This window comes from Sminthopsis crassicaudata, chromosome 4 (genome assembly GCF_048593235.1).
Source record: "Sminthopsis crassicaudata isolate SCR6 chromosome 4, ASM4859323v1, whole genome shotgun sequence".
In the NCBI taxonomy this organism is placed as follows: domain Eukaryota; kingdom Metazoa; phylum Chordata; class Mammalia; order Dasyuromorphia; family Dasyuridae; genus Sminthopsis; species Sminthopsis crassicaudata.
In genome coordinates this window covers 458,377,459-458,391,986 of record NC_133620.1, presented here as the reverse complement: position 1 = coordinate 458,391,986, position 14,528 = coordinate 458,377,459, and the positions used below count along the sequence as shown (strand labels likewise).

The following is a 14,528-nucleotide window of genomic DNA, read 5'->3' as shown; positions in this document are numbered from 1 at the left end:
CAGGAGCAAGTCAGATCTTCAATTACTTTTAATTGTCTTCAATAAAGTTCCTGTGGTAAAGAAGTGATCTTCTGTTCTCAAAAGCTATTCTAAATAGAGTATAGGTTCTTGAAAATCCATGTGTGTGTGTGTGTGTGTGTGTGTGTGTGTGTGTGTGTGTGTGTGTGTGTGTGTGTGTGGTGTCTGAGACTAGGTTCCTGAAGTTTGCAAAAGTTCATCACCAGGCTGTAAGAAAACCATCTACTAAAGTAAAGAAATTTGACTATGTACATTAGTGAAGGAAGGGAGTCAAATGCCAATAAGGTTTCAATAGAACCTTAGAGTACTGAAAAGTATTCTGTCATAAATGACATTATATTTAGTATTTATCACTTCATGTATTTGCAAATACTTTATATAGTATCATTTACAGTAACCTGATGAATTTGACAAGAAATAGCAATAGAGTGCTGAGCCTGGAATCAGGAAGATCTAAATTCAAATCCATTCTGAGATGCATGCAAGTTATTCAACCTTTGAGCCTAACAAATGGATCCTCTGGAGCAGGAAATAGAGAATCATGCCAGTATCACTACCAAGAAAATCCCACAGATACTTGGTCCACAGGGTTGGTCAATTGATCAACCAATCAGCAATGGTGAAGTTAACATCATGGCAGTAGCCTGTCACTTGGTTGGTCCACAGGGTCACAAAGAATCGGACAACTGAACAACCAAACAACAATAGTAAATTTAGCATCCTGGTAGTAACATGTCACTTGGCCCCAGCAACCTCTACAATTTAGAATAGTGTCAGTAATCTGAAAGTAAGTGAAGGAGGGCTCCAAGCAGCCAAAATAGATGTCAGGAAACCTATATACTGAAGGCTAAGCACTTCGCTCTCAAACAAACCCTTCACTACCACCACTCAGTCTATTTACTTCTATTTGAAATGTAATTCCCTTTTTAAAATGTTATGTTGATATCATTTCCATCACTTTCATTTCTGAGCATATTCTATTCTGCTCGCCTCCCCAGTGAATCATTCCTTCTTAACAAAAGAAAAAAGAAAAAAAGCAATTACTACATCAATGCAGTTTATTGCAGATGAATTCATTATCCCCCATTCAAAATCTCTCACTTCAGAGAAGAGGTAACACAAAAGATGCATTTTCTCAACCCTTCCATAAACCAAACTTGATACTTAAATTCAGTTCTAACGGGAATTATTATCTGGTCTTCCAAATCATCAATCAGGAGCAGCAAACTAGAAGGGGGAGGCAAATAATGGAAAGAGTACTGGTTCTGGGGTCCAAAAACCTGGGTTCAAATCCTATTCCTTGCTTTAATGTGATCTTAAGCAAATCACTTACTTTACCCCAAGCCTCACTTTGCTCTTCTATAAAATGACTATGACTTTTGGGGTCCCTTCCAGTTCTAAATCTAAGAACCTATGAGTCTATAAATTGCACAGCCAAGAACAGTGAGTGAAATTGGAAGAGAGAGAAAAACAGACATCAATGAGAGAAGCCTGAAAACTTGAAAAAAGTAGATTTAAGGATGTAGAAAAGTAGTAGCCTTGGACTATTAATACCAGCTAGCCCCAATTCAACCATCACTTAGAAAGTGCCTGCTACCTCAAGGAACTATAGATACACAAATTAGTCTTCAAGCAGTTAATTTTCTACATTAACTTCAAGTTATCAGGGAATTGGGGTTCAATTCTCATCCCAGTTCCCTGGGGAAAGGAGGAAAGGAGATGTCAAAACTCCAACTCTTTTTGAGTCCCTGAGACTAAGACTCAAATTGTTGCTATGGCTTCCAAGTTACCTAGAACATTAAAAAGTCCAGCCTAAGAGAACCTAGTGTCCCTCAGACTCAGATAAAAATTCCACTCCCCAGCAAGTCACCACAATCAACTAACCACATGTGCTTCATAGGGAGATAAGGAAGAATTTTGTATTCTTAAACCAAGGGAGCATCCTCAAGGACTGTGCTATTGCTGTTTCCATGTTATTACTAAGTAAAATTGTTTTTTGGAAAAACTTTCCTTCAGATTCTATCAGTGTAAACATGGTCAAGACACTTGGCTCTTCCACATGATTTAAAAACTAAAAGGTGGGCTTTAGTGTAGAATCAACCCTAAATACTCACTAGAACCCAAGACATTTAAAGCTGGAAAGTATTTCAGGGCTCTCATTTCCCACAGACACACAGCTGATCAGGAGCAGAACAAGACTTGGCCACCAAGCACTGATTGCCAGTTTAAGTTTTCTTCTATATCACATTGTATCCTTCTGAATTATCATTGTTATTTATCATGATGATTCCAAGTCAAGAAATCACATTCAGTATGTTCTGTTCACAATGATAGTATGTAGCATATTTTAGAAAGATCTCTATCTTAAATAACTTTTTCAAAAAAAGTTTTGTATTTAAAAGGGTAGTAATATTTAGCTACTTGGAAATGTGATTTTTGTAAAAAAAAACAAACAAACAAACAAAAAAAAAAAACCACTACTTTCCATGGCCAGATTAATGAGGCATTTATTGTGTTATTGTTAACTTCATCTTCTGGATGAAAAACTGAGACACTGAGGTAGGAAATGTCAGCTGCCCAGGCTGAATGCAGAGCTGCTTGGAAAAGAAGTTAGCCCTTCCTGGCCCACTGAGTCATTCTGCATCCTGCTGAAACTATAAGCTCTCATTTTCTGTTCAGCATTAATGGCTTTCTATTTTAAAGCATAGGAAATAGACAGAACTCCATAATCCCCAATTGGTCAGAACTATTTTAAAAGGTTATGATCTTAATTGCTCATCAAAACATGGCCTAAGATAGCTTGTTATTGATTGCCTCTAGTCTTTTCATTGTGACAATCAGGTGACTATCCCCATTAGAAATAGGGTTTTAATATCTATTTGTCTAGTCAAATCTTACTAAGAACTATGAGTGAGGGACAAAATGAAGGAGAAAAGACACCACATCTGTTTTGTTCTTTTAACTCATACTTAGAATTCATTAATAAAAATAAAATGGCAGGTTGGGAAAAAGTGAAAGGTAGGAACTTTCCAAAGATCATCTTGGGTTCATAACCCTGATGGAAACTATCAAAACAAAGTCTATGAACCATCTGAATTAATTCTTAAAACAATCCACTACGATGAAAAATCTATATAGCTCTATTACATTCTCCCTCACTACTCACAAAATTGTGTGGAACAGACAGGAGGATGAACTATTGTACTCAAACCTAATATCATTTCCCACAGCTTTTTCATTCCAAATATGAAATTAACTCACTAAATATATTCCCTATTTTGGGTCTTGGTCCAAACTGTTGGTTTTCCTCGGACAAGTGTTGTCTGTTCTTAACTGTTAATCAGTGGACAAGCCCAGAAATCAGGAACCACAATAAATAAAAGGAGGATAAAAGTAGCAGAGAAAATAAGACATCACCTCATTTCTTCAATCATGAGAAATGTAAAAATACAGACATGAACAAAATATACCCATCTTTGAAGGCCCAGCTTCTTAAACTGAGGTTTGTGACCATATATGGGGTTTTGTAACTGAGTGTGGACTCATGAAATTATCAGTAAATATTTTATCTGTGTACCTATTTTATATACCTATGTATCCCAGCTCCCATAAAAATTTCTCAGGTGAAAAGGGGCCATAAGTCTACTTCTGATCTACTTGACTTCAGACAGGAAACAGAAAATAAAAGCAAATAATAACTCCTATCATTAATTCATTCCAATCATTACAAACACACACACACACACACACACACACACACACACACACACACACACACACACACAAGTTAGTTGGTGCTTTTTAAATGGTTTCATTAAACCTTATGTTAAGGTTTTCCTATTCTCCCCCCCTCCCAAAACAAACAAACAAAAAAAAACAAAAAACCAATTTGTTAAAAGTTGTTACCTCACAGAAGTACAAAACGACCGAATTAATTAGTGTTTACAATGTAATGGAGAGGATGTCTGAGAGGAGTGCTAATGAAAAACCAAATACAAGAATGTATGTCTGTTACATGAACTGATGCTGAGTGAAATGAACAGGACCAGAGATCATTGTATACTTCAACAACAATACTATGTGATGATCAGTTTTTTTATTATTAATTTTATAATTATAACATTTTTTACAACATTATCCCTTGTACTCCCTTCTGTTCCGAGTTTTTCCCCTCCTTCCCTCCACCCCCTCCCCTAGATGGCAGATATTCCCATACATATTAAATATCTTATAGTATATCCTAGGCACAATATATATATATATATATATACACATATATACATATATATATGTATATGTGTGTGTATATATATATATACACATATATACATATATATATGTATATATGTATGTATATATATATATATATATATATATATATATATGTGTGTGTGTGTGTGCAGAACCGAATTTTGTTGTTGTTGTTGCAAAGGAAGAATTGGATTCGGAAGGTATGTGATGATCAGTTCTGATGGACATAGCCCTCTCCAACAATGAGATGAACCAAATCAGTTCCAATAGAGCAGTAAGGAACTGAACCAGCTACACCCAGCGAAAGAACTCTGGGAAATGAGTATGAACCACTACATGGAATTCTCAATTCCTCTATTTTTGTCCGCCTGCATTTTGGATTTCCTTCACAGGCTAATTGTACACTATTTCAAAGTCCGATTCTTTTTGTACAGCAAAATAACTGTTTGGACATGTATACATATATTGTATCTAACTTATATTTTAACATATTTAACATGTATTGGTCAACCTGCCATCTGGGGGGGGGGAGGAGGAGGGGAAAAATTGGAACAAAAGGTTTGGCAATTGTCAATGCTGTGTAGCGTTAACCATGCACATATCTGGTTTAAAAAAAAAAAAGCCATATTTTAAAAAATAAAAAGAATATCTTCTGTAAGGCTCTTGAGCATCATTAAGCCCAGAAAGACACATCTATTTGCTCTTCAGAGACAGAAACTGAACTAGGAGCCCCAGAGGTTGCACAAGTTCTAAATAAGAGGAAGATTTTTCTATCCCCTTTTTTCCCCATTGATCTGGCTATCCCTCTATGGACCAAGGCAAAACTAGCTGCACTACCGTATAAGTTGCAGAGATTTTTGCCTGCTCTGTTGGAAAGAAACTTTGGCCGCGATTTCCAGTTCCAATTCGCTGAAATTCAGGGGCTTTTTCCAGGCAGCCTCTCCGTTCACTGTAAGAAGCCCAGAAGGGCTGAAAGAGCGCACGAGCTAATCGTTTTCATTTCCTCCTCACTTACTTCTACAACCTCAAAAATTGTAGCCCCCGTGAACGCTCCCGCCAGAAGGGGGCTTTAGAATCTCAGCTTTTCTTACCTTAAGAGCAAACTCACGAAAGTCTAAACCCTCCAGGTGGAGTCAGATGCCTGCTTCTTCTCGGAAGCCGGGCAGAATGGCAAGATGCTTCCGAGGCCCCGGTTCCGCATCTTCGGGCAGACATCCAGCCTCCCGCCAGCGGCAGCCTCCCTGCCTCCCAGCCTCCTGCCACACACACAAACAAGCTGCAGAGGTGCTTTTCCTAAGTTCCCCCTTCCTTTGTTTCCTGGGCAGAACAGCCACTTAGCGCCCTCTGACAAAGGCGAGAGTTGCCAGGGCAGGTAACCAGGAGGGAGGCGCATTAACTCCTTCCTGCTTAGAGGATGCTTTGAAACAAACTAGCCCGGGAGTCCCTTACACACCCACCTGCCCAGAGGACCCCACACCTGCCAGCGCTGCAGCTGAGGGGGTGGTGGATTCATCGAAAGAGTTTGCTAAAAAAAAATAATAATAATAAAATAAGAGATAATCATGACCACTAATAAGTAGCTAAAGAACTATCTCTGAAAAATAAATGATCAAGGAAAAAAACAAAACAAAACAAAACAAAACTATGGTTCCAATGGCCGAGTAGGTGAGTGTGTGTAAATGGAATGAGATCCATTTATTCCCTTTAGCTCACATGACCAAGAGGTGTAAATAGGTAACCACGACACAAAGTGGATAAAACACTGGGAACTGGAGTTAAGAAAAGCTGAGTTAGAATCCAGTCTCAGACACTTCCTAGCTGTGTGACCCTGGGCAAGTCACTTTATCCTGTTTGCCTCAGTTTTCTCATCTGTCAAATGAGCTGGAGAAGGAAACCACTCTGGTATCTCTGCCCCCCAAATGGGGTCATGAAGAGACAACTGAACAACAAAATGGGTTTACAGAGTTGTGAGCAATGAATGATATGGTATGATATAATATAATGATATATTACTTTTTTTTTCCCTGAGGCTGGGGTTAAGTGACTTGCCCAGGGTCACACAGCTAGGAAGTGGAAGTGTTAAGTGTTTAAGACCAGATTTGAACTCCGGTCCTCCTGAATTCAAGGCTGGTGCTCCATGCATTTCGCCATCTAGCTGCCCCTATAATGATATATTACAAAGAGTTCTGCAAACCTTAAAATGTTATGTAAAAATTGTGTAAATAATAGTTATTATTAGATCAGGGGTTATCAGTTCAGGAGTTCTTAACCAGTTGGACTGGTCTGGTGGTCTGGTAAAGCCTAAGGAAGGACCCCTTCTCAGAATGAATATGTAATATATTGTATTTAATTCATACTTTAACATATTTAACATGTATTGGTCAATCTGCCATCTGGGGGGTGGAGAAGGAGGGGAAAAATTAGAACAAAAGGTTTGGCAACTGTCAATGCTGTAAAATTACCTATGCATATATCTGGTAAATAAAAACTATTTTAAAAAGAATAATTATGTAAATGAATAAAGTAAAATTACAAAGAAACCAACTATAATAAAATAGTTCTAGTTTTTTTTTTTTATTCACAGATTTTTAAATTCAAATTAAGAATTTGATCTAGCCCAACAACTTCATTTAACAACTGAGGAAATTAAGGCACAGAAGAGCTTCTTCCAATTATTTTGAAGTGAATAACATGTATAATAATATTTAAATTGACAAATAACTAACAGGGCCAAGATCTGAACCACTGTCCTGTGACTCCAATGAGGACCCTAGAGAAAAATGTCTTCCCTACAGCAGAGATCTCAGGCCTTCTTAACTCTGAGTCCTGTCTTGTATCTACTGGACATTTTGGCTGTCTTGTAAAGGAAGCTGACAGTCAATCAATAGTACATTTATAAAAAACCAAATATATACTCAGGATCATAAAATTTAGAACTAGAAGGAACCTTAAAAATTATCTAAATTCTTGCCCTCATTTTATAGATGAGGAAACTGAGGCTCACAGGAGTAGTAATTAATTGAACAAAGTCAGTCCTTTATCATTATTCTCCAAGTCCAAATCTCTTGTTTTTTCCCACCTGGGATGTTGCTGAATCTGAACATGAAATGATAGGCAGAGTTTAAATAGAGGGACAGGATAAAGAAAGAGGGTATTCCAGCTGAAGTGAGCAGCATGAAAACACAGGTTGTTGTTGGTTTGATTATGGTTTTCAGGGAATAGTTTTGAGTATAACTTAAGTAAAGGTTGGGTATCCGAAGAGGGGAAGTAGGAACAAAGCCGAGAAAGACAGACTTAGACCAGAGCACAGAAAATCTTAACTGACACACCAAATGACTTGGTTTTTATTTTTCAGGCAATGAAAGCCATTGAAGATTCTTAAACAGAGGAATTATCAGGTTAGAATATGCTTTGAAGGCAACAGTCAAGTCTTTATACTTCTGTAAACTAGCATTCATTGTGGGCTTTAAGCAAATAAATCCTTATAATTATATTATTGTTTATGTTTCAAGAGAGTTCATTTTCTCTTGTATACTTCAGCCTTAGCCTAGTGCCTGACATATAGCAGTCAATAAATGCTATTGACTTGACTATATCTTTTTGGAAAATATATTTTAGAAAACTCTTAGTAGTCTTACATTCAAACTTTCTTCATTTATAGCACATACAAATATACCTATACTCAAATATACCTATATGGTTATATAAACATACATACATGTGTACATATACATACATATAGATACATGGATAGAGTGATATCTGCAGTTAGAGATGGACACCTGTAATTCCATAGACAGAAAATGAGAAAGAGAGAGAGAGGGACAGAGAGAGACCACACATACTTCTCATGCTTAGGTAGAAGTACTTAGGTAATCCAGTGGACAGAGTCCTGGACTTGGGAGTCAGAAAGACCAGCCATGTACTTACTAGCTGTGTGATTCTGGACAAGTCCTTTAACTTCTCTCTCAGCCTTAATGGGAATAATACCTTTCTCACATTGTCCTGAGGATTAAATGAAGTAACACATGTAAACTATTGCCTATGTAAATGTTAGCTATTATTTTCTCAACTGATCCTCATAAAGGAATTTTTAAAAAGTATTTCCTAAGCACTTACTACATGACAATATGCTAAGCACTAAGTAATCACTTTTGCCCTCAAGAAGCTTAGATTCTAACAGGAAAAGAAAACATACTGGGGGGGGGGGGGGGGGCGATGGTGTTGTTTGGAGTATAGTATGTGTTTGTGTGTGTAGGTGGGAGGAAGACAAGCATTCATTAGCAGAGCATGAAAAATAAATGGGCAAAAAAATGACCCAGTGAGCCTGAAACCAGAAGGCGATGTTAATGCTGACTAATCAAAGACCAGAGAATGCAGGCACAGAGATCCTGAGAAAGGATCAACCATCCGGTAACCCTTGGTGGGGCAGGAGGAAGTTAAACCAAATGTCTTAATTCTAAATCTAGTGATCTTTCAGCTCCACTACAAGTCCTTATTCGAGCAGTCTTAGGGGCTAACTCTATCAAGCACCGCTGCACCGCTCTGGTCCAAGCTTCTCCAAATGAAAGGGTTAGAATGGAGCGCTCAATACTTAACAATTACTTCTTGACTGATTGAAGATGCTTTGATTCTGTGGAGTATAAAGAAGTTATACTTCATCAGCATTCTCAAATACTCCAACTATGCCCCACCTGGAAACAGAAAACCTGAAATCAAATCCAACCTCATTCAGTTCAGAGCTATGGGCAAACTACTTTATCCTATGTGAGCCTGTTTCCCCACCTGTAAAATATGGATTACTGCATCTATTTCCCAGGGTTGTTGTGAGCATCAATATTTGTAAAGCACAGTGACTGACCTGACACAGCAGGTGTTTATTTCCTTCCTTCTTTTCATATTGAACATTCCAAACTAGGGTTGAATTTATTGGATTGTAGAATATTCTGCGCCATCCGTCCCGCCCGATTTGGGGGACACATATTGTATACATGATCTTTAAAGGAAGAGTCTACCAACTGCTTTTCTGACTAAGTGGTTAGGAACCCTAAAATAAACTGCTTTATTTTTTTTGAAGCTACTTATACTATTTATGTTGGGGGGGAGGGGAATATGTCCCATTACTTAAACACACTAAAAGTTTATTCAGGTGAGGGTTAAATGCAAATAATCAAAATCCTAAATTGGGTCTTTTAAGATGATACCTTTGGGTCTGTGGATCACCACCTGCACGTGATCTTAATGAAACATTCAAAGACACAAAAAGGAAGCGGTTCAGGTATATTTGTAACGTATGTCATATATTTTAGTTAAAAGTATGTGGTACACACATGAATGTGTTTATATGTCTACATGTTTCTTGCACTGCATTACAAATTCCTCGAGGGCAAGAATGGTTTCGTTTATTTTGCACACTTAGCACAGTGCCTGGCACAAGTTAGAGTGGTTATTGAACGAATGAGCGCATAGGCTTTCATTTTTATCTTTGATTCCTATGGAACAATCCGGTACTTGCTAGACCTTTCAATGGTTTCCACCATCTCCAGGAAGCAGAGCACAGAACTACTTGCTCTCGGCCCGAGTTTGAATTCAGCCTGACACTGACAAGTGACTGCCGATCTCCGAGTTCAGGGACGGATGGGTACAAATCCTTCCCCATTCGGAGGAAGAACCTAGGCCCGGATTTAGTTTTCCAAGGTGCCGAGTCGCCGGGACTCAAACTCTTCGTTCCGGAGCCAGGCCACTTCCTTCCACTGCACCCGCTGCCTCCCGCCCTCTACAGCCTCGGCTTCCTCGGGCCGTCCCGCGGGGACACCGGCACGTGCCCCCTCAGCGGCCTGTTAAGAGGAAGTCGCTTTGCGGACCTTAAAGCGCCCGACACCCGTCAGACCCTGTAGCCGAGGTTGCAGTTACCGCCCCCGGGGCTCCCCACACGCGGACGGCGGGAGGGCCCCCAGCGCCGCGGCGGAGCGCCAGGAAGACGTAGCTTCTTCAGCACTAGGAGGGCCTCGGATCGGAGCGGTCCCGTGCGCAGCCTGAACACGCCACGAGAGACCACATGAAGACCACCAGAAACCGGTTCCGAGACTCCGAGGACCACATAAAGGTAAGCTCTCAGAACTCAGAGAACCCGCCGTCACTTCCGCTCGCGCGGGCCTCAGACACGTGACCACCCAACCGTCCTTTGGGTCTTTCTATTGGGAAAAAACGAAAAGGAGGCGGGGAAGACCTAGGGCCACGCCCCCTTAAGGGGCGGAGGAATGTTCCGGCTGAGGGAAGTTCCGGCAAGCAAAGGCCGAGCACCGTCCCCAGCGGAGTGACGTCATGACGTTTCCCGGCCAACGCTCTCCGGCTCTGGGTCAGGGTTCAGGGGTCAGGGTCTGGGGCCGGAGCAAGAGAGAGAACAAACCCGGGGTGGTGTGTGGAGCTATCACTGTCGGACGCCGGGACGTGCTTCAGTCGGGGTACGAGCTTATGGGGTCCCGCGGAGCGGCGGGAGGGAGGAGGAAGCTGCGTGTCTGGGTGTGAGGGCCGGGGGAGGCCTAGTGAGGACGTCCTCTGACCCCGAGAGGGTCAAGGCCCGAGGGCAGCACGACCCGGCCGGACACCCGGCGTGGGGCTCCCAACCCCCCCAGCCCACCCTTCTGAGAAGGAAACCGAGGCCGGGGTTGGCACGTGGCGCCGGCTCCGGTGTGACCTCAGTGATCGGGCGTGACGGCCCTCTGCCATTACGGCCCCTTGGGGCTCGGTCTGTGACCCCCACGGGGAACGCCAGCCCCGGAGGGCGGGGGCTGTCTGGCCTAGTGGCCCAGGAGTTGTTTTTTAAGAAACATTTTGAGACCATTTCAGCATAATTCTTTGCTTTTGTAGAAACAGCACTAGAACTCTAGGTCTCATAGCAGATAAAAAGCTCCGGGCTTGGAGTTGGGAAAACTCTGGCTCCTGAGTTCCAATCCAGCTTCAGACACTCACTGAGTGTCTGATCCCTTCACGTTGTCCGCCTCAGTTTCCTCATCTGTCAGATGAGAGGAGAAGGGCAAGGCAAACCGCCCCAGCACCTCTGCCCGAAAACCCAGAATGGGGTCACACAAGAGTGGGCCAGGCCTGAAACAGCTTAAGGAAAATGGGTCGGTCTCCCCTAACCAGCCCTGGGTCAGGGTGAGGGCGGGCATGGACCTGTCCCGGTGCAAAACAGAGCCCAGCCTCAAACCGCCTCTTTTATGGGCTCCCACGGCTCTCTCAGGTTCCAGGTTCCATGGAGGGCTTCTCTGTTGTAAGCTGCCCACTTCCCCTCGGGTGAGGGTGAGAAGTAGGAAGTTGGCTAAGACCTTTTACCCAATCTCCATGGACTTCATTCGTCTTCTAGACAGAAGGAGATTATGTTCTCCACCATCCTCACCAACTAGACTGATTTCTAAAACTGAAATTTCTTTCTCAGGTGACGTAAGCTACAAGATGTCAGTTGTTCGTTCTTCTGTCCACGCCAAATGGATCGTGGGGAAGGTGATTGGGACAGCAATGCAAAAAACCGCCAAAGTGCAAGTGAACAGACTCGTTCTGGATCCCTACTTACTAAAGGTGACTCTTACCATTATTATCAAATGCGATTTATAAAACACAAAACACATTCAGGACTTCACAAGGTACAAGTTTGGTCCTTCAAAGATGAGCCAAATCATTTTTTTTCCTCTGAGGCTGGGGTTAAGTGACTTGCCCAGGGTCACACAGCTAGGAAGTGTTAAGTGTCTGAGACCAGATTTGAACTCGGGTCCTCCTGACTTCAGGGCTGGTGCTCTATCCACTGCGCCCCCTAGCTGCCCCTGAGAGAAATCATTTTCATGTTTGAAAAGTCATTATTGTCTAACTTCACTTAAATTTAATCTTTAGTTTAAAATTTGTTTTGCAAATAATTTTTGTTACAAATTATATAAACTCAGTGTAAACACATTTTTAATTGCATTTACTTTAACAAGCTAATAACTTACATATTACTTACTCCCTTATTGTCCCTAATTCTTACCCAATCAATTCTGTTTGTATGTGTTATTTAAATATCTGGTAACAGTGTGGTGGTGGTAGTGCTGTTCAGTCATGTCCAACTTGAGGTTTTCTTGATAAAGAGACTGGAGTCGTTTCCCATTTCCTTCTCCAGCTCATTTGACAGACGAAGAAACTGAGGCAAGCAAGGTGAAGTGACTTGCTGCCCAGGGTCACACAGTTAGAAAATGTCTGAGGCCAGATTTGAACTTAGGGGAAATGACTCTTCTAGACTCCAGACCCCGTGCTCTGATCACTGCATCACCTAATTCTGCTTGCTTTGTTACACTGATGTCCATCATTCATTACGTCATCTTCCATTGTAGCTAATATTTATATCGTGTTTACTCTGTGCTAAGCACTTTACAAATATCTCATTTGATCTTCACAACAGCTCTGGTAGATAGGGGCTATGGTAATCTTCAATTTACATTTGAGGAAAGGGAGGTGTAGAGGTGAAGTGACTTGCCCAGGGTTATACAGCTAACTAACTGAGCCCAGATATTTTTGACTGGTTTTCTTTCTCGAAAACAGTCCAGTTACTAATGTTTTTAAAATGTGTAGAGGTCATGGACATGGTATATGATGGGATCAGAATGAAAGGTTCCACTTCCGCCTTGGATGCTGGCTCTGCCAGCATTGGTTTCTCCATATGTAGAGTGAAGCAAGCAATACATAGAGGAAGATTGTGGAATGCAGTTAGCAGATGAGTGGAAAGTACTTTGCTTCCCCAGTATTATAAATAACTACATCCAAAGATGTCCCAGGAATGGGATTCGCCATCAGACTTTCTCATGGAGGGAGGGGGGGATTGCTGTTGAGTACCACCAGAATATTGTCAGATGATATGGCACTATTGTTACATTTTACTATATGTTTTGAAGACAAATGATTTTAACTATAAACTTGACCAGTGTGCTTCTCTCCACAGTACTTTAACAAGCGCAGAACTTATTTTGCTCACGATGCCTTGGAGCAGTGCACAGTTGGAGACATCGTGCTCCTCAGAGCATTGCCAGTGCCTCGGACCAAGCATGTGAAACACGAATTGGCTGAGATCGTCTTCAAAGTTGGGAGAATCATCGATCCAGTTACTGGGAAACCCTGTGCTGGAACACAGTACCTGGAGAGCCCCATAAGCTCCAAGACTGCCCCACCAAACCCAAGTCTAAAAGAACCGGATATTTCTTCAGCATAGCAGCATGAAGCTCTGAAGCTGGCAAAGGGACGCACTGCATCCTGGCAGGAGATGCTTTTGTAAATGTTTTCAATTCCAGCTATCCCACTTCTGCAGATGAAGTATCCCAAACAATAAGGGACTTTTTGAAAAACTGGGTTTTTCACCACAGCTAGGGACTGTTTGAAATTACCTTATCAGAATAACAGTGTAAATATCACTTAAAATCTCTGAGCTTATAACTAAGAATAAACCCATTGTTTTGGAAGAGACAATTAATGATCCACAGAATTTTTGACAACATAGGAACTGAATGGAAATAGGAATATGTTTGTAAATACTTATCCTTTTTTAAATAGTAAAATATTCAAAGTATCTTAACTGAATTTTATTACAGTGATTTGTGTTCTATTTTTCTCTCAACTCTAATCCTAAAGGGAAAGAAAAATCTTCAATTTTTTGGCCAGATTTATTTACATAGATTAAGCTGAATTAATAAAAACAAAACTTTTAACAGGCTGAGGGAAATGAACCCTTACAACATTTCATGTTACCATTCCTTCATGTAGAATTACCTAAAATGAGGTTTTCCTTTTAATGATAAAACCTCAGCTAAAATGTGTTTTCAAACCAAGCAGCTAAGGGTTGTTTCGAACGATGCACCCTTTTTTTTTGTTGTTGAGGCAGCTGGGATTAAGTGACTTGCCCAGGGTCACCCAGGTAAGAAGTGTTAAGTGTCTGAGGTCTGATTTGAACTCAGGTCCTTCAGACTTCAGGGCTGGTGCTCTAATCAGTTGCCCCCATGCACCCTTTTTGGACAAGATGACTTGGGAATCAGGAGGCTGGTGCCCTCCATTCCAATCACCAGTGAGCCCATCTCACTGGGCTTCCCAACCAGAGGAACCCCACGTTGTGGCTTGGTATGACCAAGTTAGACAATTCAGCGGTGTGGAGTGGGAGAGGCTCTGCTGATTGTCACTGAGTCAGGGGGCCTCAGCACTTGAGGGAAAATTGATCTGTGTTACTTCTCTTCTGAACTATGTAA

General features: G+C 41.3%; 2 protein-coding genes across 2 annotated transcripts in view; one reads left to right on the top strand and one right to left on the bottom strand.

The window, feature by feature from the left end:
• The window catches only part of LOC141540233 (merlin-like), a 51,226-nt gene extending 45,617 nt beyond the window's left edge, over window positions 1-5,609 (bottom strand). The window contains exon 1 of the mRNA XM_074263985.1: window positions 5,361-5,609. The gene's annotated coding sequence lies outside the window, so the exon portion shown is untranslated. The remainder of the gene's footprint in view (window positions 1-5,360) is intronic.
• Window positions 5,610-10,604: 4,995 nt separating this feature from the next.
• MRPS17 (mitochondrial ribosomal protein S17) lies at window positions 10,605-13,869 on the top strand. Its single transcript, XM_074263979.1, has 3 exons — window positions 10,605-10,733; window positions 11,708-11,847; window positions 13,238-13,869. Exons 2-3 carry the CDS (start codon window positions 11,725-11,727, stop codon window positions 13,502-13,504), a joined length of 390 nt encoding a protein of 129 aa, XP_074120080.1. The 5' UTR covers window positions 10,605-10,733; window positions 11,708-11,724; the 3' UTR covers window positions 13,505-13,869.
• Window positions 13,870-14,528: the final 659 nt, after the last annotated feature.